The following is a 27050-nucleotide window of genomic DNA, read 5'->3' on the forward strand; positions in this document are numbered from 1 at the left end:
AGTGGTTTGCTGAGAGCCACCTTTCTTTTTCCTTCAGACTTAAAAGAGAGCCCACATCTCCACTTCTGGATTTTTTGGTGGTTAATTGAAGATAAAAGTCTTATGGAAATTCCTGCATGAGCTGACTTCGAACCAGTCCTCAAATCTCAGGCTCCTGAGTAGCTAGGATTAGTGACTTAAGCTCCATTCGTAATAGCCCCACAAAAAAAAATAAAATACCTAGGAATTAACTTAACCAAAGAAGTGAAGGACCTCTATGATGAAAACTTTAAAAACCTGAAAAAGGAATTCAAAACAGAACTTAGAAAGTGGCAAAAACTCCCATGCTCCTGGATTGGAAGGATCAACATCGTGAAAATGGCAATACTTCCCAAGGCTATCTACAAATTCAATGCGATACTTATCAATATTCCAACCTCATTCTTCAAGGAAATAGAAGAGGCAACCCAAAAATTCATATGGAACAATAAAAGGCCCCGAATAGCAAAAACGATGCTTAACAGAAAGAACAGTGCTGGAGGAATATCAATACCAAATTTCAAACTCTACTACAAAGCCATAGTAATTAAAACAGCTTGGTACTGGCACAAGAACAGATCTCAGGACCAATGGAATAGAACTGAAAAACCGGAAATGAACCCACAGACCTATAGCCATCTAATCTTTGATAAGGGAGCTTAAAAAATAGAATGGAAGAAAGAGCCTCTTCAGTAAATGGTGCTGGCAAAATTGCTTAATCACTTGTAGAAAACTAAAGCTAGATCCTTATATCACCCAGGACCAGAATCAACTCCAAATGGATCAAAGACCTCGGAGTCAAAGCAGACACTCTGAAAACATTATAAGATGGAATAGGAGAAACCATAGGTTACCTTGGCATAGGCCGATATTTTCTTAGTAGAGACCGAGAAACACAACAAATCAAAGAAATGTTGGCCAAATGGGATTGCATGAAATTGCAGAGCTTCTGCATGGCAAAGGACATAGCTAGCAAGATCAATAGAAAGCCCATGGATTGGGAGAAGATGTTCACTAGCCATACAATGGACAAAGGTCTCATATCTAAAATATACCTGGAACTCAAAAAATTAAATCCCCCAACAACAAATCCTTAAAGAAACAATCGTCCCATTACTAAATGGGCTAAAGTTTCAAGAGAGGCTTCTCTGAAGAGGAAAGAGGGATGGCCAATAGACACATGAAGAAATGCTCAACCTCTCTAGCCATAAAAGAAATGCAAATCAAAACAACATTGAGATACCACCTCACCCCAGTTAGAATGGCTATAATCAACAACTCTAATAACAACAGATGCTGGAGGGGATGCGGACAGAAGGGAACCCTACTGCATTGTTGGTGGGAATGTAAACTTGTTCAACCACTTTGGAAAGTAGTATGGAAGTTCCTCAAAAGACTCCACATAGAGCTCCCCTATGACCCAGCAATCCCACTTTTGGGCATTTACCCAAATGATCACAAACAAGACCACACTAAAGCTACCAGCACAACTATGTTTATTGCAGCATAATTTACCATAGCTAATATATGGAACCAACCCAGATGCCCCTCAGTAGATGAATGGATCAAGAAAATGTGGTATCTATACACAATGGAATTCTCTGCCTCCATCAGAAAGAATGACATTGCCCCATTAGTTAGGAAATGGAAAGACTTGGAAAAAAAATATTAAGTGAAGTAAGCCAGACCCAAAGAAACATAGGTTCCATGGTTTCCCTTATTTGCAATAACTAGTATATGTCTGAGACAAGCAGAAAAGGTCAGATAAGTTGATGTTAGGTGAAATGAACCCCAAGGTAAGTATTCAAATGTTTTTTCTTTTTTGTGATTGTTTCTATTTATTGTTGTTTGTTGGTTTTTTGGTGTGTTTTTTTGTTGTTGTTTTTTGTCATTTGTGCGGCTTGAACTCGGCCTGGGCGCTGTCCCTCAGCTCTTCAACTCAAGGCGAGCACTCTACCACTTGAGCTACAATGCCACTTCCTCTAACATATCTATAAGATGATTTCTTTGTTGCTTTGTATGTCCCTCCCCCACGATATAACTCCTGCTTTCATTGTATTTGATGTTGGTATAATTTGTGGAGGGGAAGGGAAAAAACAAACCATTTAAATAGGGATACAAGTGGACCCATTACAACAATGAGATGTACAAGATGTTATGTCAAAAAACGAATTTTACAACTTTGGCCAGAGTGGGTCGGGGAGATAGGAAGGGTTGGGAAGGGGAAACAAAGGAGGAGGCTATAATGCTTGATAAGAAATGTACTCATTACCTTGCTTATGTAATTGTGACCCCTCTGTATGGTATTTTCACAATAAAAAAATTTATTTGATTGGTTAGTAGTGGGGCTTGAACTCAGTGCCTGGGCATTGCCCCTAAGCTTTTTTTTGTTCAAAACTAGCTCTCTACAAACTGAGCCACAGCTCCACTTCCAATTTTCTGGTGGTTAATTGGATATGAGAGTCTCACGGATTTTCCCGCTCAGGCTGGCTTCGAACCACAAGTCTCTGATTTCAGCCTCCTGAATAGGTACGATTACAGGCCTGAAGCATAAGTGCCCAGCTTTTCTTTGTTATTTAATTCAGTGTTTCTCTGTAAAATAATCTATGAAAGGTCCATGACTGCATATAAATAATAAAAAAAGAAAATATAGAATAGATTGGATATATTATCAGTTTGCGTGAGATTGCTAGCCAGTTGTTGCTGCCTAAGGTAAACTAAGCTAATGATGTAACTCAAACTCAAATTCAATTACCTTGGGTTTTCTCACTTTACTAGATGCTTTAAAATTTTTAGTGTCAGCTGAGTGCTAGTGGCTCACAACTGTAATCCTAGCTACTCAGGAGGCTGAGATCTGAGGATCATGGTTCAAAGCCACCCTGAGCAGTAAAGTCCTCAAAACTCTTATCTCAATAAACTACTCAAAAAAAGCCAGAAGTGGTGCTGTAGCTCAACTGGTAGAGCACTATCCTTGAGCACAGAGAGGCTCAGAGACAGTGTCCAGGCCCTGAGTTCAAGCCCCAAGACTGGCAAACAAAAAAAAAATTAGTGTCTTTTTTTGTGATATCTCATGTTGAATTCTACATGAAAAAAAACTACTAGAAGATGTTCTTTACCTACTTGGAAACAATAAAGGCATATATTTTAAATTTCCTGCCATTTGTCATTAATTCTAACAAGAATTTCTTCCTTACATTCTTATGTGTTTCAAGGATGCATGTTAAAAACAAAACCTATACTATTAACTTCATAATATCAAATATTTGGGTTATTATACAAATTTCCATGTGCTTCATCTTTCTTTTATTTTGATTTCCCTTTTAATCAGTTCAAAGAACCTGTAACATCAAGATGTTTTGGGGGTAAATTGTGTTTATTTTATTTTTTGTTTTTTTTTCTTTGTTGTTATTGTTGTTAATGGTAATGATGGTGCTTGATTTTGCTTTTTTTTTTTTCTTTCTGGAGGGAGCAGGGGAAAGGGCTACAGAAGGAAGGGAGGAAGGGAGAACAAATGCAATTTTTCTATTCAGTATATACTATGTGGAAAATGACCACATGACTAGTGGGCAGGGATGGGAGGGTGAAACTGGGGGAAAATAAAGGAAGAGGTGACATCGTCTAAAAAAAAAGAAATGTATTCATTACCTCATTACTGAAATGGAAGTCCCTCTGTACAACACCTTAATAATAATGCAATTATTTTTTTTTAATTTCAGATATTCTAGATGGACTCATTTTGGAGAAGGGCAGAGGCAGATAGTAGGTCATGTGGGAGTGGCTTCTGTGATGGATATGGAAGGAGAATATTTATCTAGCAACAAACATACAAAGATGGAGTGATAGCACCTGCTTCTCAGGGCATTGGACAGGACAGAGTGGGAGGACTGCCCTTGGAATAGCAGTGTGGAGCCAGGGAAAGAACTGTGGCTCACACTCATGCTGAGTGCGTTCTGTATGAGGTGCAGGAGGGAAGGCCCCGAGTTAATAGGGCAATATGGGAACCCACGTCTTTAAGGGAAAGCCAAGCTCTATTCAGAGCAAGACAGTGAAGGGACTTTCCAAAGATGTTTCAAGATGGTTACTATGTCAAAGAGTTTGCTCCAGAGACTCATCTATGGGGTACAGCCACCCATCCTGGGTGTGAGGGTGTGGTTAGGGATTGAGCCAGATTGAGTGAAAGGAAGAATGTTCACACAAGAATCTCCTGGGCTCTTTTGTTATCACAATTAAGAGAGAGAGAGAGAGAAAGAGAGAGAGAGAGACAGAGAGAGACAGAGAGACAGAGAGAGAGAGAGAGGCAGAGGCAGAGGCAGAGACAGAGACAGAAATATGCCTGGTGAAATTATTCCCAAGGTTTGCTCTGAGTAGGAGGAAGATCAGATCAGGTACCCTCTTTCTAGGGAATTCTCTTCAGCTCCTTAACATTGATTTTGTATAATTGAATTACATGTCCTTCAGAATTAAATAGTGTCCCTTCAAGATGACAGATGAATGTAGTTCCCTGAGTTTGAGATAGTCATTTATAAGAGAAAGAGAATGTCACATCCAGCTGCTATTTATTCCAAGAGACATAGTAATATCCTGCTACAGCAGTGATAATTTTTTTTTCATTTTTATAAAATGTTTTGCCCCCTAATCTGACTTTAGGATATCCTTCTCCACCTTTTTTTGGTAATAGTTTACTTTGAGATTTCCTTGTCTTCCCCAGGAAATTTTGTATTTCTACCTTTAAGTAAGAAACAATGGATCTTTGTCTAGAGCTAAGAGATTTTTTTCTTGTAAGTTGTGTTTTATAGTAAGGTGAATTTTAAATCCAATTTTATCTCGGTCATATATATTTTGCCCAAATTAAGTCAAAACAATATATTACTGCCACTTATACAAAGCAAAATTACTATGGAAATACATTATTACAGAGCTTATTTCCAAGCAGAGACTACAGAACTGGCTCAGAAATTCTCTGAACATTATCCCTAATCTAGAACTTGAATAATTTCCTTCAAATCATCAGGAAGTAGTGGATTCTTGATATCTTTTATACCACAAAAACTATGAGCTGAAACATATTTCAATAGCTCTAACTGAGCTTGTAGAAAACCAGAATCAACAAAAAAATCAGGTTGTATGCTCTGTGGGACTGTAAGTGTGTCTCTTAAGAAATTTGTTATTAAAAAAAGGAAGAAACAGGTTCAATCTGATAATCAGATCATATACATTATTGAGGATTTATAAGCAGCCTGGCACTCATGTGTATTTACTTGCACTCTGGTTTCTCTTCAGATCTCATCCATCTTCTGCCTTATACATGTATTACTGTATCAGTGAGTAATCACAGCAATTCCATGAGGCATATAATATTATTATTTCCATTATGGAGAAACTGAAGTCAAGAAACATTTAAAAACATGCCCAAGGTTGCACATGTAATAAATAGCCAAGCCAAGATACGAACTCAGCAAACCTTATGCAATGCACAATAAATCTCTTTTTTTTTTTTGTCTTTTCTTTTTTGGTACTGGGGATCGAACCCCTGATGTTGCACTTGCTAGGCAAGCGCTTTTGCCACTGAGCTACATCCCAGCCCACAATAAATCTCTTAAAATAAGGTTTGTACTAGAAGTTACTATACTTTTTTCCATTTGTGAATACATCATTCTGTTGAAATAACTTACTTATTTTCAGATTCTGGCATTTGAGAAAACTTTGGAAGAACAAGACGAAACAGACACCTGTATAATAAAATGATATCAAAAGTGATTCTTAAGAATAAACACATGGGAAAATTTATACCAAGTTATTCATCTTGATTACCCTGAAAGGTAGAATTGAGAAAAGATGAGGAAATTAATCTTGTCCTGTGTGTGTGTGTGTGTGTGTGTGTGTGTGTGTGTGTGTGTGTGTGTGTGTGTGTGTGTGTGTGTGTGTGTGTGTGTGTGTGTGTGTGTGTGTGTGTGTGTGTGTGTGTGTGTGTGTGTGTGTGTGTGTGTGTGTGTGTGTGTGTGTGTTCGCAGTTCCGGTCCTGAGGCTTGAACTCAGAGCTGGGCACTGTCCTTGAACACTTTCTTTTTTTAATCTCAAGGCTAGTACTCAACCACTTGAGCCACAGCTGCACTTCCAACTTTTTGGCGGTTCATTGGAGATAAAAGGTCTCATGGACATTCCTGCCTTGGTTGGCTTCAAACCTTGATCCTTAGGTCTCAGCCTCATGAGCATCTGGCTTTACAGGCATGAACTACCAGCGCCCAGCTTAATCTTGTTTTGTTTATAGATCTCTATGTTGTAAAATGATTACAATGAAAACATACCCATTTTGTGATTTTTTTAATGCAATTTAATAATTTTGAAACAAAAGAATACTTTTTAAAACAAAATGTTAATGTTACATCACTCATATTATCAACCCAAATCACCACTAGAATGTCAGAGATAATATACGTCTTTATGTTTTTCTTTCTATAGGGAACCTGGAAATAGTTTTTGGATGTTACACAACTGAGGATCCCTATTCTTTGAAGGGAAATCAGAATGACAAGCTGACATAATAAAGCAATTTGTAGTTTCACATCTGAAAATGTTCTTTAAGAAATACCATCTGTCTTGAATGATATTCATCATTTCCTTAGTGCAACTATCTCAAATCCTTCTGACACATTTATTTCAGTCACTCCATTTGACTTTGTAAATTTGACCTGTAGCATATAGTTCGAGCAGCAGGAACACCGAAACCCTGCTTTCCATTTGACATTTGTTCAGTCAAAACTACAATAGCTATCATGTTATCACATCCCGACTTCACTCTCTGCCCTTTCACTACTGTATGTACTCCATATAGCCATACATTCAGAAATTACTTTGAGCAAAAATCAATTTTCCTTTCTAGAAATAAATGTGGGGGAAATTCAACTGCTTACTTTTTTAACTTTGCATCTGGGTTAACAGTTTTTGTAGATATCAAACTCATAGAATTATTTGGCATAACTTATACAACAATACTAAGATGAGTAGATGGAAATCCTTTTACTTCCACAGAATGTGATTTCCTTACTTTAAAGATGAAAGTGCTTGTTTTGGATCTTCTGAGTGTTGAGCTAAATATTCCAAAGCTTTTCCTGCCACAACTCGTTGTCCATTCTAAAAAGAACAGATAGAGTATTTTAATTACATTTTAAAGTGATGCTTGCAACAGGTGTTCATATTTCTGCACATTCAAGATTATATACAAATATGAACATGTTCATCTTATTTTTTTCATTCTGTCAGAGACCAGGACTCAAATTCTGTATCTAATGTTTTTGCTAATTGGCTGGTGCTCCACCACCTGAGCCATGCCACCAATCTCTCATTTTATAATCTCAAAAGAGCTACTGTGGATGGTAAAATGAAGATACAAATCATTGTTGGACATATGTTTATCATGTTTATCATCCCAGCTATTTGGGAGGCTTAGGTTATGAGTCTGGGGCTGAGATTAGGAGATTAGGATCTGGGATGGATGTCAACTGGGACAAAAAATTTATTGATACCCTAGCAACAAACAAATCTGGTTATACTGGCACAGAGTGGAATCCAACTATAAGTTAGGTAGGAATACTGAGGTTGAAAGTTGGCTTTGAAAGAAAAGTAGATAACCTATCTGAAAAACAACCTAAAGCAGAAAGGGCTTGGAGTGTGTTCAAGTAACAGTGTTTGCCAGCAAGCAGTGAATGAATGCTTCCTTAAGTTTGTATTCCAGATGTCTTAACTGTCTCACTCTATTACCCCACTGCAGCTCTCAATTTCACCTTTTCTACTTTCTGATCTATGTCTCTGATGTTTCCTACCAACTTCCTCTATTACCCTGATCCCAAAAGACTTTATTTTGTCAGTCATGGTGCTTAAACTCAGGGCCTGGGCTCTGTCCCTGAGCTGCTTCTGCTCAAGGCTATCACTCTACCTCTTGGGACACAGCACCACTTCTGGCTTTTTCTGAGTAGTTTATTGAAGAGAAGAGCCTCATGGACTTTCCTACTTTGGCTGGCTCCAAACCCCAATTGTCAGATATCAGCCTCTCAAGTAACTAGGATTATAGGCGTGAGCCACCAGTGCCGGGCTTCCTAAAGACATTTAACCTATGGATATTACTAACATTTTAATGATGCTCATCTTCATAATATCTTCCTTTACTCTCAGCTTAAATTCCCTAAGGCTTAATGATGGAACTCCCTTGGTTTCTGGATTTTCTTCCCCTAGACAAAATCCATATCTGGTTAAGATCAACATTATACAGATATTTGTGTCTGCATCTATGTAGCAGAATATGGCTGGAAAAATTATATAACTACTTTATTTTAAAATGATATCAAATGAACCTTAATGCTAATGGCAAGCATATCCCATTTCCCTAGTCCTCTCTTTGCCTGCTTTGCTGAATGATTAGTTTAAACCTTATCCTCTCTTTTCGAACACCATAAACATCTCTTTTTCTAAGGTCACCGTTTGACAAGGAGTTTGGGAGAAAAGAAACAATAAAGGAGAATGAAAGAGTATGATTCATGAGGTAGGAAAAAAACAAGGATAATGTTGTGTTTCAAAGGTGAAAGAATGGTCAACCTTGTAGACTACTGCTGATAGGTAAAATACAGTGAAAACTGAGATTTAACCACTACAATTTTCAATACAGAAGTCACTAGTGACCTTGACAAAAGTAGCTTTGTGACAAAAGTGTGACCAGAGATGGTTTAGGAGATATGGAGGAAAGGAATTAGTCACTAAGTATAGAGAGTACATTAGAGGAGTTCACAAAGGAATAAATAAATTGGGCAGTCGCTGGTGAGAGTGGGTCAAGGAAGATTTTTAGCTTTAATGATATAATGGACTTAGATTCTAGGGAAGTGAGCCAAAGAGAACAAGAAGTTCATGGGGTGAGAGATAAAGGGCAAAAGGTGATGGACACCAGTGTGTAAGTTGAGTGACTGGCTTTAGAAAGAACATGAATAGCACATCCATCAATAATAGGTTGAGGAGGCAGAAAATGTGGCATAATTCCTAGTGTGTGTGGAGTGGAGTCTCGGTAGTAGAAGAAATCTGTGAAGTTTTCTTCCTGACTAGTTTCAATCGAGATGAACCCCAAGAGATGGGAACAAGAGGTTTATTATTTTATTTTTTGTAGGTTTTTACTTTTTCTATTTTTCACCTTTTGTTGTTTTTGATTCCTGTCCCTTTTGTATGTGTTTGTCTAAGTTGGGGAGAGGAAGAGGAAGCACAGAAACAGTGAGGCAAAGGGTGAACTATTTCAGCAGTGACACTTCCTAGACACTTTGAGGAAAATTAACTATACAACTTGGGAAGGGGAGAGGGAGGGGAAAACTGGGAGAAAATGAGGAAAAGGTGACACTGTTCAAAAAGAAATGTACTCAATACCTGACTTGTGTAACTGTAACCCCTCTGCACATCACCTTTGCAATAATTTTTTTAAAAGCTAGAATATGCACATTGTCTCTTCTGGGGTGTAGAGGGGATACATTTTTTGTGTACTGATCTTGGGGCTTGAATTCAGGGCCTGGGTGCCGTCCCTGAGCTTCTTTTGCTCAAGGTTAGTGGTCTAGCCCTTGAACTCCACTTCTGGATTTTTCTAAGTAGTTTATTGGAGATAAGACTTTCCTGCCAGGGCTGGCTTTGAACCGCAATCCTTAGATCTCAGCCTCCTGAGTAGTTAGGAATACAGGCATAAGCCACCAGCACCTGGCAAGGAGGGTAAATTTTACAAAAAGTTTAAAAGATGAGATAGATTATTTTAAAAGAATAGAAAGCAATGTGTTACCTGCCTAATATCTCATTCTTACTACCATGTCTTACTACCATTCTTACCACTGGATTATTACCACCATTTCCCATTCTGTACTGCCTCCAATTTCTTCCTCTACATCTCCCAAGGCATAGCCAAAGTTATTTCTCCAAAATAACTTTTTTGTACTTTGTTTTGTATTTTTATTTTTAAGACAGTGTCTCATGTATCCCAGGCTGATTTTGAACTCTGAAATCTTCCTACCTCAGTTGTAGAGCAGGTATCATAGGCATGTGCCACTATGCTGGGTTTCCAAGAACTGCTTTCACATAGATTACCACCAAAGTTTTCTTACTGTTCAGAATATTTAAAAGTATACCCAAGGTGTGGTGGTGCTCATCTGTAATCCCAGCTACTTGGGAGGTAGAGATAGGAGGATCACAGGTCTAGGCCTGATCAGGCAATAGTTAGTGGGAACTTATTTCAAAATCAAGCTGAATGTGGTGGTGTCACAACTGTAATCCCAGGCAACTCAGGAGGCTTCCTCCTGAGTGATCTTGGCCAAGGCTAGCCTATGTAGCAGCTTGAAATCCTATCTGAAAAATAAGTTAAAAGCAAAAGGACTATAGGTGTGGTTTAAGTGGTAGAGTGACTGCCTAGCAATGTTTGAGGTCCTAAGTTCAACCAGCAGTACATTACCTCTTCAAAAAGGAAAAAATAAATAAATAAAATATATAATCTTGCCAAAAAATTAATTATACTTTGTCATAACATAATAATAAATTGGAAGTTGAGCTATGGCTCAAAGTGGTAGAGTGCTAGCCTTGAGCAAAAAAGCTCAGGGACAGTGCACAGGTCCTGAGTTCAAGCCTCATGACTGAAAAAAATAAGTTTAAAAAATTACAACAAAATAAAAAAAATTTTAAATTAGAATAAAAAATAATAAATCAAATTATATTACACATAAATAATAGAAAATTAATTAGGACAAAATGATGGAATGATAGAAAATTAACCTACTACAATTCTAACCAAATACAGTCTGTCAAGGCAATCACATTCCTTTTTGTATGTCTTGTTTACTTTCATCTCATCCTATAAAATATATTCTTACATATCTCAGTGCTACCCTTTTTAAAGCCCAACTGAAGGATTCCTTCCACTGTAGAGAATTCTCAAATCAATTCCAGTTCTCAGTGCTCTCTGCTTCCTCTGAATTTCAATAATATTTAACATGTATATTAGTTATCTGGTCTTTATCCTGTATATTGTCTTATCTTATATACTGTTTGGCTGTTTAAATGGATTTCTGAGATCCTTGAGGACCGTATTTGTAGCACCTAGACCAATTTCTTGCTTAATGTAGTTGCTAAGTACAGTTAGATGAGTAAGGTAACAATTTCTGAAGGAAGAAGCCAGACAAGGTAGAGAATATTTGTAATCTTGACTCTCAGGAGGCTGAGGTAGGAGGATCATGAGTTCAAGGCCAGCCTGGGCTACATAATGAGACACTGTCTTATACAAAAATATTGTACGAAGAGAAAAAAGTATTTAGCAGATAGAGACATAGCATGTGTTTTTGCAGTATGGGGAGAAGGAAGGAAGAGAAATTCTGTAGTAAGAAACCCAAAATAAATACCTTTTTAAAATTTCAAAGTTTGTATTTGATATAAAAAGCAGGGAATATCTATTAGAAGAATTATGGAACTATGATTCTGAACAGATTTTCATACAGAAGGAAGAATCAGAAAACAAAGTACTTTATAAGATCAAATTTCATAGTTTATGAACCATATTTTTAGTTATCTTTTCAGTTAATTTTCATATCAAATCTAGATGCAGGTAATTGACTTTATTGTACAAATGAAACTAACATTCAAAGAAAATCAGGTGCTTATTAAGTGGCAGAGTCAGTACTCAAAGTCGGTTAAAAAACTCTAAAGCTGCCACCATGCTTTTCCACGTCTGTATGTGTGTGTGTGTGTGTGTGTGTGTGTGTGTGTGTGTGTGTGTGTGTGTGTGTGTGTGTGTGTGTGAGAGAGAGAGAGAGAGAGAGAGAGAGAGAGAGAGAGTGTGTGTGCACGCACAGGCGCACTGGTACTGGGGGTTTAACCTCAGGACCTCGCACTTTTGCTTGGTTTTTTACTCAAGGCTGGCGCTCTGCTACTTGAGTGACAACTCCACTTCCTTTTCCAAGATTTATAAAATAAAAATCCGAAAGAGAAAAAAAGAAGTCCAAGTATTTATTATATCTAAACTAACATTGTTTTATGGTTATGACTAAAAAGTCCACCAAATTTATTTTGTTTAAATTGGTGAGAAAGATAAATTTCAAATAGATACATACTAATTTGTATGGTGCCTTTTTCTCTCCCTCTCCTTCTCTACTCTTATTTTGTTGCAGGGATGGGAATCTAACCCAGGGCCTTGTATATGCTATGTAGACTCTACCACTAAGCTATAACCTATCCCTTGGCATGAAAATTTTAAATCTGTAATTTCTTCCTAAAATTCATGTTTTATTATTTTTACTTTTTTCTATTAAGCACATCTGTTAGTTGACTTTAGAGGTACTAGGGTTTGGTCTGAGGGCCTCACATCTGCTAGGGAGACACTCTATAGTTGAGCCATGCTTCCAGCCTTTCTTACTTTACTTTGTTTCATTTATTTCAGTCTACATTATGAAGATATAAAGAGAAATAAAGCAATTTTGCAAGCAAGATAAACATGAAAATGTGACAGAAACAAAGATTGAAGAAAGGGCTCTCTTGTAGCCTTTGGTCATTCTGTCTTTCAAACAAGAAGAAGGAAAATCTAGTAGATTAATGCATGTGAATTACCGCAAGAGCAAACTGGGCAGCTAAATTTATGAGTGAGGTAGGTGAAATTCCATTTAGAATCAGGTCATTATTTCTCAGTTCTTCCTGTTTCAGTACTGATGCTAAAGCAGCAATTGCCTGCAAAGCTGAAAAACAAGAAAACAATAAAAGCATATTTTCTCAAATATTATACTTATCTATCATTAATTATATGACAATAAATTCTGAATTCACTTAAGAGCATTAATATCTTTAGACTAGTGATTAAAATTCATAAAGTCACATGAGTTGGTAAACCACCAAAAAGGATTTGATTATCAGAAAAATACAACTGAGCAATCATGCATCTGTGAACTTATTCTATAGGTATATTTGCAAAAGTAAATAAATACACTCAAAGGTGTTCATCTGGCATTGCTTAAAAGAGTAAAATATCAAACCTGGAACTGAAATTCCATTAATAATAGGTGGGCTGAATACATTTTGGCACATCCATAAAATGGAATGCAAAAACAACAAACTTTAAAATGGAATTGCTATATTATATTCCATTGTGTCGTAAAGGTAGATGATTAAGTCAAATGTGTGTACTGCTAACATTAAGTAACAAATAAATAACAAAGTTGTATATAGCAAGCCAAAAAGAGATAATCATGAAAATTCAATTTAACCAAGGAATTCAGTTCTTTCTTTCTTTCTTTCTTTCTCTCTTTCTTTCTTTCTTTCTTTCTTTCTTTCTTTCTTTCTTCCTTTTTCTTCCTTCCTTCCTTCCTTTCTTTCTTTCTTTCTTTCTCTCTTTCTTTCTTTTTTTTTTCAGGTAAGGGGTAGGTTTATTCATCGTTCTGACTGGCACCAGGCCACGTTGGCCCTCCACACAGTTGGGAAAGGCCTGGGAAAGAGTTTCTTTCTTTTTTTCTTTCTTCCTTTCTTTCTTCCTTCCTTCCTTTCTTTCTTTCTTTTTTTTTTTTTTGTCGGTCGTGGGGCTTGAACTCTGGGCCTGAGTGCTGTCCCTCAGCTCTTCAGCTCAAGGCGAGCGCTCTACCACTTGAGCTACAGCGCCACTTCCGGTTTTCTGGTGGTTTATTGGAGATAGGAGTCTCACGGTCTCTCTTGCCCGGGCTGGCTTTGAACCACGATCCTCAGATCTCAGCCTCCTGAGTAGCTTTCTTTCTTTCTTGCTTGCTTGCTTCCTTTCTCTTTCTTCCTTACTTTCTTTTTTGTTGTGCTAAGAATTGAACCTACAACTTTACATATGTAAGGAAATTACTCTACCACTAAGCTACATCTCTAGCATTTAATAAGAAAATTAGAAAAAAAAATTGGCAAACAAAGAGCAGATGAGATAAATTGAAGACAAACCAATGCTAAATTTAAATCTAATCATGTTAACAATCATATTAAATATAAGTGACTAAGTGAACCAATTAAAAGGCAGATCTCTGGCTTAAATTAGAAACAAAACCATATACTTGTATGCTACTTTCAAACGAACACATTTAAATATAAAGATGAAACTAAGTTAAAAACAAGGGATAAGATAATATATCTATTAGAAGTGGAGCTGTGGCTCAAGTGGTAGAGCACTTGCCTTAAACTGAAGAGCTCAGTGACAGAACCCAGGCCCAGAGTTCAAGCCCCATAATTGACCAAAAAAATAAAGATAATATATGTATTAATAAGCCATCAAAAGAAAGCTGGGATAGCTATGTTAAAGTCACATGAAGTACATGTCAGAGGACAGAACAATTACAGTAATAAAAGGTAATTACAAGATTAAGGGAATCAATTCATTATGAGGACATAAACCAAAATGTTTATCTACCCACTTTTATACTCAAAAACTTAAATATTTTCTCTCAATAACAGAATTGGTAGAAAATCAGCAAGAATACAACACACTTAGCACTATTTATCAATTTAACCTGATTAACATTTATAAAACACTCAACCCAACATTAGCAAAATCTATATGCTCCTAATGAATATGGAATATTTACCAAGGAAAGCAACATTCGGGGCCACAAAATATAACTCAATATATTTAACAGGATTCAAGTATAAGTGTGAATTTTTCTGCTACAATGGAACTAAACTTAAAGTGAATAGAATATTTTCTAGAAAATTTGAAAATAAATATCATATTTCGTATGTATTCTTTGAAAGCAAAGTCAGTATGACTATGTGAATATCATTCACAATAGATGAAAAAGGACATAGGCATCTAATCAAACATATGAAAGACTGCTATGATGAAAAACTAGAAAGCAGTGAAGAAATTGTGAAAGACACTAGAAATGGAAAGATATTACATGTTCAAGATTGGCAGAAATATTGTTAAAAGGAGCCAGGTTCTGGCGGCCCAGGTCTGTAATCTAAGCTACTCAGGAGACTGAGATCTGAGGATAGCACCATTCAAAGCCAGCCTGGGCAGAAAAGTCCATGAGACTCTTATCTCTAATAAACCACTTGAAAACTAGAAGTAGCATTGCGGCTCAAAGTGATAGTATGCTAGCCTTGAGCTAAAGAGATCAACAACAGTGCCCAGGACCTGAGGTCAAGCCCCCAAACCAGCCAAAAATAAATAAAGATCACATTACCAAAAGCAATATATGAATTCAAAATTCCAATTGCATTCTTCATTGAAATAGGAAAAAAGTCCTGAAATTCATACGGAAGCATAAAAGTCCCTGAGTAACCAAACAATCTTGAGCAGAGTAATGCCAGAGGTATAATAATTGATTTGAAACTACAGAGCCATAGTAACCCAAATGATAGTACAGGCACAAAACTAGACATGGAGAACAATAGAACACAACAAAAAATCCAGAAATGAGCCCAAATACATGGGAGAAAGTGAGCCTCTTAATAAGTGGTGTGAAGAAACTGGATATCCACACATAGATGACTAAAACTAACCATGTGTGATTTCTTACATCCATAACCCCAGCTACTCAGGAGGCAGAGATGAAAGGATCATAATTTGGGGCTAGCCTGGGCAGAGAATTACTGAAACTCCACCTCAATAAGCTAAGCCAACTGTAGTGCTTCATGTCTTTAATCCCAGCTATGTGGGAGACACATATATGGTTAAAGGTTAGGCCCAGGCAAAAGTGAGACCCTACCTGAAAAATAACTAAAGTAAAAAAGGTTGAGAGTGTGGCTCAAGTGGTAGAGTGCTTACCTACCAAGCATGAGGCCCTTCCAATAAAGAGACTGACACTAGATCCCTACCTTTCAACCCTGCACAAAACTCAACTCAAAATGTAAGATCTCAAACTCTGGAGCTGGGCTGGGCACTGCCAGTGGCTCATGCCTGTAATCCTAGCTACTCATGAGGATGAGATCTGAGGATCAAGGTTCAAAGCAAGCCTGTGCAGGACTCTTAACTCCAATAAACCACTCAAAAACCAGAAGTGGCACTGTTACTCAAAGTGGCAGAGCACTAGCCTTGAGCAAAAGAGCTCACAAACAGAGCCCTGAATTCAAGCCCTATGACCAACCAAAAAAAAAAAAATTTAATTCTGAACATACTAGAGGAAAATAGAAGAAACACTTCAGGATCTAGGCATACGCGATGACTTTCTTAGTAGATTCCAATAAGCTCAGAAAATAATAGCAAAAATTGACCAATAGAATTCCATGAAATTGAAGAAAAAAAGTTGTGTACAGCAAAAGAAGCACAGAGAGACTACAGAATGGCAAAAACCTTTGCCAGCTATTCATCTGACAGAGGATTAATAGATAGAGTGAATAAAGAACTAAAAAAAAATTGGGGGGGGGTCCGGTCATGGGGCCTGAACTCTGGGCCTGGGCATTGTCCCTCAGCTCTTCAGCTCAAGGCTAGTGCTCTACCACTTGAGCCACAGCGCCACTTCCGGCTTTTTTCTTTTTGCTTATGTGGTGCTGAGGAATGGAACCCAGGGCCTCACGCATGCAAGGCAAGTGCTCTACCACTGAGCCACCTTCCCAGCCCTAATAACTAAAAATTTTTAAATAAACAATCTAATCAATAAATGGGCAAGGGGATTGTACACTTTTGAAGAAGAAACACACATGACCAACAAATACATGAAAAAAACACTGAACATCTTTAGCCACCAGGTAAATGTAAATAAAAAGTACACAGAGATTTCTTCCCACTCCAGTTAGAATGGTATTATCAAGAAGACAAACAGAAGCAAATACTGGCAAAGATATGAGAATGCAATGTTGGCAGTCATGTAAATGAGTGCAGCCACTAAGGAAATCAGTATGAAGATCCCCCCAAAACCAAACAGAAACCATTGAAAATGGAACTGTCATGTGGTCCAGCCATACCATTTCTAGATACATATCCAAAAGAATCCGTCAGACTACTATAGAGATACCAGTGCATCCATGTTTATTGTAGCACTATTCATAATAGACAACTTATGCAGTCAACCAAAGTGCCCATCAACAAAGAAATGAATAAATATTGTATTCCTTCATTCATATTAAATAACATAATTTACAGGAAAATAGATGGAAGAAGGGATCATCATGTTACATGAAATAAGGCAGACTCACAGAAACAAGTATTACACTTTTTGTGTTATACATGGGATCTAATGAGGGAAGGACATAAAAGTTATAAAAGGGAAGAAATAAAGGAGAGTGGAAGGGGTATAAGAAAGAGGAAGAGGGAATAAATATCCATGAGTGTATAGAAATGTCAGAATGAAACTTTTGTACAAATAATGCATATGCTAATAAAACACATTTCTAAATAATCTGTGTTTAAAAAGGAATCAGAAGCCACTCTTTCTGATGGAGGCATAGCATTCCATTGTGTATATATACCACATTTTCTTGATCCATTCATCTACTGAGGGGCATCTGGGTTGGTTCCATATCTTAGTTATGACTCAAATGTTTTTTCTTTCTTTCTATTGTTTCTAACATATTTATAAGATATTTCTTTGTTGCTTTGTATGTCCCTCCCACACGGTATAACCCTTGTTTTCCCTGTATTTGATGTTGGTATAATTTGTGGAGGGGAAGGGAAAAATCAAATTGTTTAAATAGGGATACAGGTGGACCCATTGCAACAATGAAATGTACAAGATGTTATGTCGAAAAACGAACTTTATAACTTTGGCACGGGGGTGGAGGGGGGTGGGAGATGGGAAGGGATAGGAAGGGGAAACAAAGGAAGAGGCAACAATGCTTGATAAGAAATGTACTCATTACCTTGCCCATGTAATTGTAACCCCTCTGTACGGTATTTTCACAAAAAAATGTTAATTAAAAAAAGCAATCAGAAGTCAAAATGGGTGTATTGTCTATATTATTTTTTAAATTTACATTTTTGTAAAGATGCTGTACAGAGGGGTTACAGTTACATGGGTAAAGTAATTAGTAAATTTCTTGTCGAACATTGTTACCCACTCCTTTGGTTTTCTCCTTCTATCCCTTCTCTCCCCCACCAGAAGTTGTAATGTTCATTTCCAACATAGTGTCTTCTGAGCATTATTGTTGCAATGGTCATTCTGTGTCCTTGTTTCAGCATTTTGTTATTTCCCTTACCCTCCCAAAATTGGATAAATGTATATACAAGATGCAGGGTACCAAAATCAAATGCAGTGACAACAGGAGATGTACCATAGGGGGAAGAACATTCGAAAGAAACAAAAAAAAAAACCACATAGTTCATTAGAGCAAAATAAGTTTTTAAATTAATGACCTCACCTGTCAACTTTGGAAACTGGGAAAAAGAAACTCAAAATAAGCAGAAGGATGGATATGATAAAGATTGGAATGTAAATAAATGAAACAGAAAACCGAAAATGGAAAAAAATTAATAAAACCAAAAGCTTGGCTCTTCAAGAAAAATTATTAAATTGCTCAAACTCTAGTTACGCTGACCAAGAATAAAATAAAAGATCTAGACTAGTGGTTCAAGAAGTAGGTGCCCACTTAGCACCTGCCTAGCAAGTGCAAGACCCTGAGTTCAAACTTCAGTACTGCCCCCACCCGAAAAGAATAAAAGGGAAAAGCACAAAATATAAACATCACAAAGAAAAGTAACATCACTAGAGATTTTTTACAGGTGTTAAAATGCTAATAATATAAGGGATACTATCAACAACTTTAGGTCAATAATTTCAATAACTTAAGCAAAATACATTTTAAAATATATTAAATTAAGAAATACCCTAAGTAACCTTACATTGATTAAAGATTGAAACAATCGCAAGAAAGAAAAAAACATTTGAATACTTATCTTGGGGTTCATTTCACCTAACATCAACTTGTCTGACAGTTTCTATTTGTCTCAGACATATACTAGTTATTGCAAATAAGGGAAGCCATGGGACCTATATTTCTTTGGGCCTGGCTTGCTTCACTTAATCTAATTTTTTCCAAGCCTTTCCATTTCCTAACTAATGGGGCAATGTCATTCTTTCTGATGGAGGCAGAGAATTCCATTGTGTATAGATACCACATTTTCTTGATCCATTCATCTACTGAGGGGCATCTGGTTTGGTTCCATATCTTAGCTATGGTAAATTATGCTGCAATAAACATAGTTGTGCTGGTAGCTTTAGTATGGCCTTGTTTGTAGTCATTTGGGTAAATGCCCAAAAGTGGGATTGCTGGGTCATAGGGGAGCTCTATGTGGAGTCTTTTGAGGAACTTCCATACTGCTTTCCAAAGTGGTTGAACAAGTTTACACTCCCACCAACAATGCAATAAGGTTCCCTTCTCTCCGCATCCCCTCCAGCATCTGTTGTTATTAGAGTTGTTGATTATAGCCATTCTAACTGGGGTGAGGTGGTATCTCAATGTTGTTTTGATTTGCATTTCTTTTATGGCTAGAGAGGTTGAGCATTTCTTCATATGTCTATTGGCCATCCTTCTTTCCTCTTCAGAGAAGTTTCTCTTTAAGTCTTTAGCCCACTTATTTATTGGACAGTTGTATAAGCCCTGATTTCACTGTATTTGATGTTGATATAATTTGTGGAGGGGAAGGGAAAAAGCAAAGTGTTTAAATAGGGTTACAGGTGGACCCATTACAACAATGAGATGTACAAAATGTTATGTCGAAAAACGAACTTTACAACTTTGGCAGGGTGGTGGGGGTGGGGGTGGAGGGGTGGAGAGGGGAAGGGATGGTATGGGGAAACAAAGGAGGAGGCAGTAATTTAAATTAAACTAAAGAAAAGAAAAAATAAAGGTCTTTTGACATAAAAAATTGATTAAAGTTTGATTTAAAACTTCAGACTCAGACAGCTTCATTGGTAATCTCTACCAAACATTTAAGAAAAAAATAACACCAATTTACACAATCTGTCCCAGAAAATTGAGACAAAGGTTATATTCTAACTCATTCTGTCAGTGTTTGGATTTCCAGGAAATGAAAACTGTAGACCTATATCACTCATGAACATAGGTACAAATCTTCTGCATAAGTTTGGCAAGTTAAGTTATATAAAAAGAATACTCCATGACCAAGTGAAATTTCTCCAGAAATATAGCAGTGGGCTAACAGTTGAAAACTCAATGTAACTGGCCCTATTAACAAACTTTGAAAAATTTTAAATCATTTTAATAGATGTAAAAAGTGGTCAAACTTATCATCCATTCCTTGTAACAACTTCCAGGAAACCAGAAATAAAAGGGCATTTTCCCCAACCTAATTATTATTTGAAAAATCTACCAATAGCATTATACTTAATGGTAGAAGAATGAATGCTTTTTCTTGAAATCAGGAAAAAGACAAGGACTTTGCCAATTTTATACATTGTATTACAGGACAATCCAAAACGTACAACAAGGTAAGAAAAAAACTGTACCTAGATTGGAAAAGAATTAGTAAAGGTTGCCTTATTCAAACAATATGATTGCATATGGAAAAAATCAAGTGCAACTCACAAGAAATCTACTGGAATGAGTTTACCAAAGTTGTAAAATACAGCGCAATACAAAAATCATTTGTGTTTCTGTACACTAGCATCAAGCAATCAGCAACTTAGGTTCTTTTGATATTAGTAAAATGATAAATTAAGAATTTCCAGCACACATTGCCTACAAGAAACATCCATTTGAAAACCTTTACAAGAGCTAAGGAAAATAAAGAATTACTGCAGGTGGGTCAAGTACAGATATAAGAAAAGATGCACTGAAGAGGGAAGAAAGGATAGCCTTTATTACCATGTCACCCCTTTTCTAGTCCCCAGCTACACAACACACACAGAGATACCCTCTATTTTCAGGAAGGGGAATGAAGCAGGTGCAAAACATTGTCTCAAAACTGGGTTGATCCCAGTAAAACCTACTACCAAATAGGTCTCCATCCTCCAGCCTCACTGGACCCAGGCTTTTGTAAAGTACCAATGCGGTTTTCAAAAACTCAGTATGCTGAAATAAGGATACAGGATGACTCACTGTACATGACACTATGTTGGCCAGGCACTGGTGGCTCACTCCTGTAATCCTAGCTACTCAGGAGGCTGAGATCTGAGGATCGTAGTTCAAAGCCAGCCCGAACAGGAAACTCCGTGAGACTCTTATCTCCAATAAACCACTAGAAAACTGGAAGTGGCGTTGTAGCTCAAGGGTCCACCTGTAACACTATTTAAACACTTTGTTTTTTCCCTTCCCCTCAAGCGGTAGAGTGCTCGCCTTGAGCTGAAGAGCTGAGGGGGAGGTGGGGAAGGAAGGGATAGTAGGGGAAAAATGAAGGAGGAAGTAACATGCTCAACAGGAAATGAACTCATTACCTTGCTCATGTAACTGTAACCTCTCTGTACAGTATATTTACAATAAAAATATATATTAAAAAAACACTTCAGGCTTTAGGTCTGCTCTGAATACTCAGTCTCCAGGCCTACCCCCAGAAAGAGTGCTTGCTGTGGCCTTGGGCTCTGATTGTCTCCAGCATCAGTTTAATTTCCACAGCCTTAAGCTTCAGGCCCGTTCCAGAACCAGATCTGTACTCCTAGTGTAAAGCATCAGGTCAGCCCTATGGACAAAGACCTCAGGGCTGCCAAGATTTCCCTGTCCAAGCTTATTTCAGCATCCTCACATACTAGCACTCAGGATCCAGGCCTATTTCAATAGATTCCAGTGTTGGGTTAGGCCCCCATGGACCCAGTATCCAAGAATGCCCCTGTGCAGCTAAGTTTCAGAAGAGCTCCTGCAGCCCTAGGACCCTGGCCAGTCCACGTGGATCCAGTCTCCTGGCCAACACCCATACTATGCTCTAATACATATTCTATAGACCCAAACTTCAGGCTAAGACCCACATATCCCCATGCTCTAGGCCTGCCCACTCCAGGTAGCAAGAAAGCTCTAGGTATTCAAGACTTCAAATCAGACCCCGTCATCACAAACTCTTGCTGTATTTCAGTAAACTCAGTGGCTAGGCTCATTTAAGTAGATCCAGGTGCCATGATAGGGCCCATGGATCCAGGATCCAGTCTTGTCCTTGAGAAATAAGCTCCATGCCTGCCCGAGCACTAAGTCAGGATCCAAGACCATCCCAGGGGATTCAGGCATCAAGACCATCACAGCATCTGGATAGCACTTACAGACTCAGACTAATGTGGTTCCTCTGAATTCAAGGTTAGCTACTAGGAACGCAACTGACAACCCAAACCCAATAGATCCAATCTCTCTCAAAAACCCAGTTTATAGGATCAGTATAGACTGTTCCAGTTGGGGCACTCAAGATTCAACACTATAGATCCAGGCCCAGGCCCAGGCCAGCCTGTCCAACAACTGGAGCAGTAACTATATCTGAAAATCATATCAAGCATGGTTTCCAGAATCTCTGGGTGGGCTGATTGGTGAAAGGCCTTTCTAGGTAATGATGGAAAAACACACCACCAAAACACAAGAGGTTTTTCTTAGTTGTTGTTGTTTTTAATGTACTATGTGATTTTTTTTGTTTCTTTTCTTTTTTTTTTTGTCGGTCATGGCCTGAACTCTGGGCCTGGGCCTGGGCCCTGTCCCTTGGCTCTTCAGCTCAAGGCTAGCACCCTACCACTTGAGCCACAGTGCTACTTCCAGTTTTTTCTGCTTATGTGGTACTGAGGAATCAAACCCAGGGCCTCATGCATGCAAGGCAAGCACTCTACCACAGAGCCACCTTCCCAACCCATTTTTTTTGTTTCTTTTGTATTTTCTTCCCCCTATGGTATATCCTCTGTTGTTACCATATTTGATTTTGGTACTCTGGTATTGTAAAAACGTTTATTTGAATTAGGGAAGAGAAGGGGAACAGCAGAATGGTGAGACAAAGGACAAGGGGAAACCAATGCAACATCGATATATACAAGACAATATGTTGGAAATAATCTGGACAACTTGGGATGTTGGGGGGAGGGAAAGTAGGAGAAATTGATGGAAGGAATAACAAGATTGAAAAGAAATGTACTTATTACCTTACTTATATAACTGAAACCCCTATATATATCAACTTGACAATTAAAAAAATTAAAAATTAAAAAAACACAAAATAAAGTAGTAGTAAAATAGACTAAAGAAATGAGAATTTCAACCCTATTTCACTGTTGGTGGGAATATAAACTAGTACAACCACTCTGGAGAGCAGTCAGAGGTTCCTCAAAAAACTAAACATAGATCTTCCCTATGATCCAGCCATACCATTCCTGCGCATTTACCCAGAACCTCACAAGCCAGGATACTGTAAAGAAGCTTACATATCTATGTTCATTGCTTCAGTATTCATAATAGACAAGTTATGGAAACAGCACAGATGCCCTACAATAGATGAGTGAATCCAAAAAATGTGGTACCTATACACAATGGGATTTTACACAGTCATTAGGAAAAATAATATTATGGGACATGGAAGTGAGGTTTGTTTCTTTTAAAAAATAAAGAATAATATATTATTTGCAAGGAAATGGATGGACCTAGAAGAAATCATGTTAAGTGAGGCAAGTCAAGCTCAAAGAGACAAATAGCCTGTGTTTTCTCTCATATGTAGAAGCTAGATCCAAAATACTGTTGGACATGATAAATAATACTAAGCATTAACACACAGTGATACCAAAGGAGAATATTATTGGGGGAGAAATACAAAGACACAATGCCTATGTGCCTCTGATTATGCAAAATAATATTTATCAAAATGAACTCCAGGAAATGGAACAAGAGAGTTTTTTCTTTTTTGCTGTTTTTGTTTTCTGTTATTTTTGTGTTGTTTATTCATTTATCTTTGGGAGCGTGGGGGGGCACAGAAATGGAGGGAAAAAGGGTGAGCAAATGCAGTAATGGTCCTTCCTAGACACTATGTTGAAAATGAACTATACAACTTGTGGGTGGAGATAGGAGGGAAAAGGTGGGAGAGAAAAAAAAGAATTATACTCTTTATTTGACTTACATAACTGTAACCCCCTCTGTACATCATCTTTATAATAACAATAAAAATTAAAATAAAAAAAGAATTTACAATTTCTGCCAGGATGCAAAGGTACAGGGTTATATTCCCAGCGCTGAGGTATGAGGATATCTTGAGCCTAGGAATTTTGAGGGTAGCCTGAGTGACATGAGACTACTCCATCTAAAACAAATGAAAGAAATGAGGATCTGTAAACTGCCTTTCAAACAATTCTAAATAACATTTTTAAGGAAGCATAGTGAACTTCAAAAAGGTAAACAATTTAACAAAATTGGGAAAGTAATAAAAAACAAAATGAGAAATTTAATAGAAATTGAAATAATTGTTTAAAAACAAATAGTAGCCTTGGGATGTAGCTTGTGGTAGAATGTTTGTTAACATACAGATCGAGAGTTCAATCTTCAGTAGGAAAGGAAAAATAAATACAAAAAAAAATCAAAAACTCAGGTTGGATGGGGTGGCACATATCTATAATCCTAGCACTAGCACTCAGATGCAAAAGCAGGAGACTTTTAGTTTGATGCCAACCTGTGCTGCAAAGTGAGAACTTGTCTCAAAATAAAAACAAACAACAAAAACTTCCAGAAATTCTAGAACTGGAAAATGCAATAAAGAGCAATGGCAGAATGGATCAACTCGAAAAAAAGAACCTGTAAACCCAAAGACAGGTTATTGGCAATACATAGTCAGAAGAGAGAAAAGAAAAAAAATGAAGAAAGTTTATGAGACTTTTGGGGCAAAATCAAAAAAGCAAATGTTCAAATTGTAGCAGTAAGAAGACAGATACACAGATGAAAATTTATGTAAAGATTTGACGCAGAAAACTCAACAAATCCAGGGAAACATATAAAGACTCAGGTAGAAAAAAGTAACAGATGGCCAAAAAGATTCAATCCAGATAAGACTAAATACTAGACATGATCAAATAATCAAAAAAAAAAAAAACAAAAAACAAAGTATACTACAAGATTTTGAAAACAGCATACAAGTGAATGCTTATAGTCTAGCAGCATACTTATCAGCAAAAATAGTACTGCCTGGGAAGACATACTGAAAATGTTTTATCTGGCCAAACTTTTCTTCAGAAATGAAGGGCCAATAAAAACTCCCAAATATACCATCACCATCACCATTACCAAGCCTATCATACCAGAAATAATAAAGGGAATTCTTCAAGCCAAATCGAAAAGATGCTGATAAGTAGCAGGAAATTTTATGCAAGGATAAAATTCAATCAGGCATGGTGGTAATATGCTTGTAATTCCAGCTACTTGGGAGGTTGAGATAAGGGGGACTTTTACTTCAAGGCAAGTCCCAGCAAGGTTATCAAGACCCCATATCAAAACCAAATAGCCAAGGTGGCCATAGGTGGTTCATGCTTATAATCCCAGCTACTCATGAGGCGAGGATCTAAGGATAAAGCTTCAAAGACAACTCAGGCAGTAAAAGTCCATGTTAATCACTAAAAAGCCAGAAGAAGAGCTGTATCTCAAGTGGTGGAGCACCACCCTTGAGTGAAAAGACAAAGGGACAGCACCTGGGCCCTGAGTTCAAGCCCCACTTCTGGCATGAAAAAGTAAAACATGACAAGGTATACATAATAAAATATGTTGCATTTTTATATGATCAAAGCTGAGTTGTTTACCAACTTAAAATAGCGTGTCAAGGGCTCTGTTGGAAGGAGGGGAGGGGAGGAACAGTGAGAAACGGAAGGATCAATAGAGAGGGTGAATATGTTGAAGTGTTCTATAAGCAAGTATAAAAATAGAACAATGAAGGCTGGTGCTTGTGGCTCATGCCTTTATTCCTAGCTACTCAGGAGGCTGAGATCTGAGGACTTAGGTTCAAAGCCAACCCAGGCACCAAAGTACCCACGACACTATTTATTCTCGAATTAACCACTGGAAGTGGAGCTGTGGCTCAAAGTGGTAGAGCTTGCCCTAAGCAAAAGAGCTCAGGAACCACACCTAGGCCCTGAGTTCAAGCCCCACAACTGACCAAAAAAGAAAAAAATAGAACAGTCAAACCTGTTGGAATCATTTTCAGAAGTGAGGAGAGGGGATGAGGTAGAGCAATAGAGGAGGTGAGTTTGATTAGGATATATTATATGCATATATGACACAATGAAACCTCCTTTGAACAACAAATATGTGCTAATTAAAATTCTTTAAATCACCTGCTTTAAGTATAAGATGTTTAAACGAAGCCTCACGGTAGACAAAAGACAAACTATATAATTAATATACAAAAGATAAAAAAATAAGTAGTCAAAACATACTAGTACAGAATATCACCTAATCACAATGGAAGACAGGAAGAGAGGGGAAAAGGAACAAAAGATCTCCAAAAGAACAAAAGAAGAGTCAACAAAATGTTAGTTATAAGTCTTTACATACCCATTATTATCTTGAATGTAAATGGCTTAAATTCTATAATAAAAAGATGTAGGGTGGTGAACAAATGGATTAAAAAAGGATTACATGCTGTCTATAAGAGACACACTTTACCTTTAAGGACTCACAGACAGATGGAAAAAGACATCTTAATATAAATGGCCGATAAAATAGAGCAGCAGTAGCTGTACTTGTACCAGAAAAAAGAAAGAGTTTGTCAAAACTGTAAAAGAAAAAAAAAAAAGGACAAAGACCATTGTATAATAACAAAAGTGTAAAATGCTTTAAAAAATTACAATGCATATGCATCCAGTATTGAAACACCTCAGTAACAAGAATATATTGCAATTATGGACCTAAAGGTAGATAGAGACTTAATATAAAAGCCGTAGGGGTCTTCAATACTCTACTTCAACAGTGGGCTGATTATCCAGGTAGATAATAGGAGAACTTCTGATCTACAGTTCAGATCAAATTAGCTGACAAAACACGTAGAGAACAATCCATCTGATGGCAAGAGAATACAAATTCTCCTCAAGTATACATGGCACATTCTCCAGGACAGACATGTGTTAAAGGCTAGAGAACGGCGGACTGAAACCAGCCTTGAAAAGTTTAGTAAGACCTTCTTCCCAAGCAAACTGGGAGTGATTGTGCATGCTTGT

At 37.4% G+C, this 27050-nt stretch overlaps 1 protein-coding gene across 1 annotated transcript in view; it reads right to left on the minus strand.

Moving 5' to 3' along the window:
• Positions 1-27050, minus strand: part of Tex11 (testis expressed 11) — a 219123-nt gene that overhangs the window by 82574 nt on the left and 109499 nt on the right. The window contains exons 18-20 of the mRNA XM_070039363.1: positions 12622-12746; positions 7064-7149; positions 5691-5747 (exon numbers count right to left, since the gene is read on the minus strand). Of these exons, the coding sequence (XP_069895464.1) occupies positions 5691-5747; positions 7064-7149; positions 12622-12746 (268 nt within the window). The remainder of the gene's footprint in view (positions 1-5690; positions 5748-7063; positions 7150-12621; positions 12747-27050) is intronic.

Source organism: Dipodomys merriami, unplaced genomic scaffold (genome assembly GCF_024711535.1).
Source record: "Dipodomys merriami isolate MVZ:Mamm:240054 unplaced genomic scaffold, mDipMer1.0.p SCAF_3, whole genome shotgun sequence".
Taxonomy (NCBI): Eukaryota; Metazoa; Chordata; class Mammalia; order Rodentia; family Heteromyidae; genus Dipodomys; species Dipodomys merriami.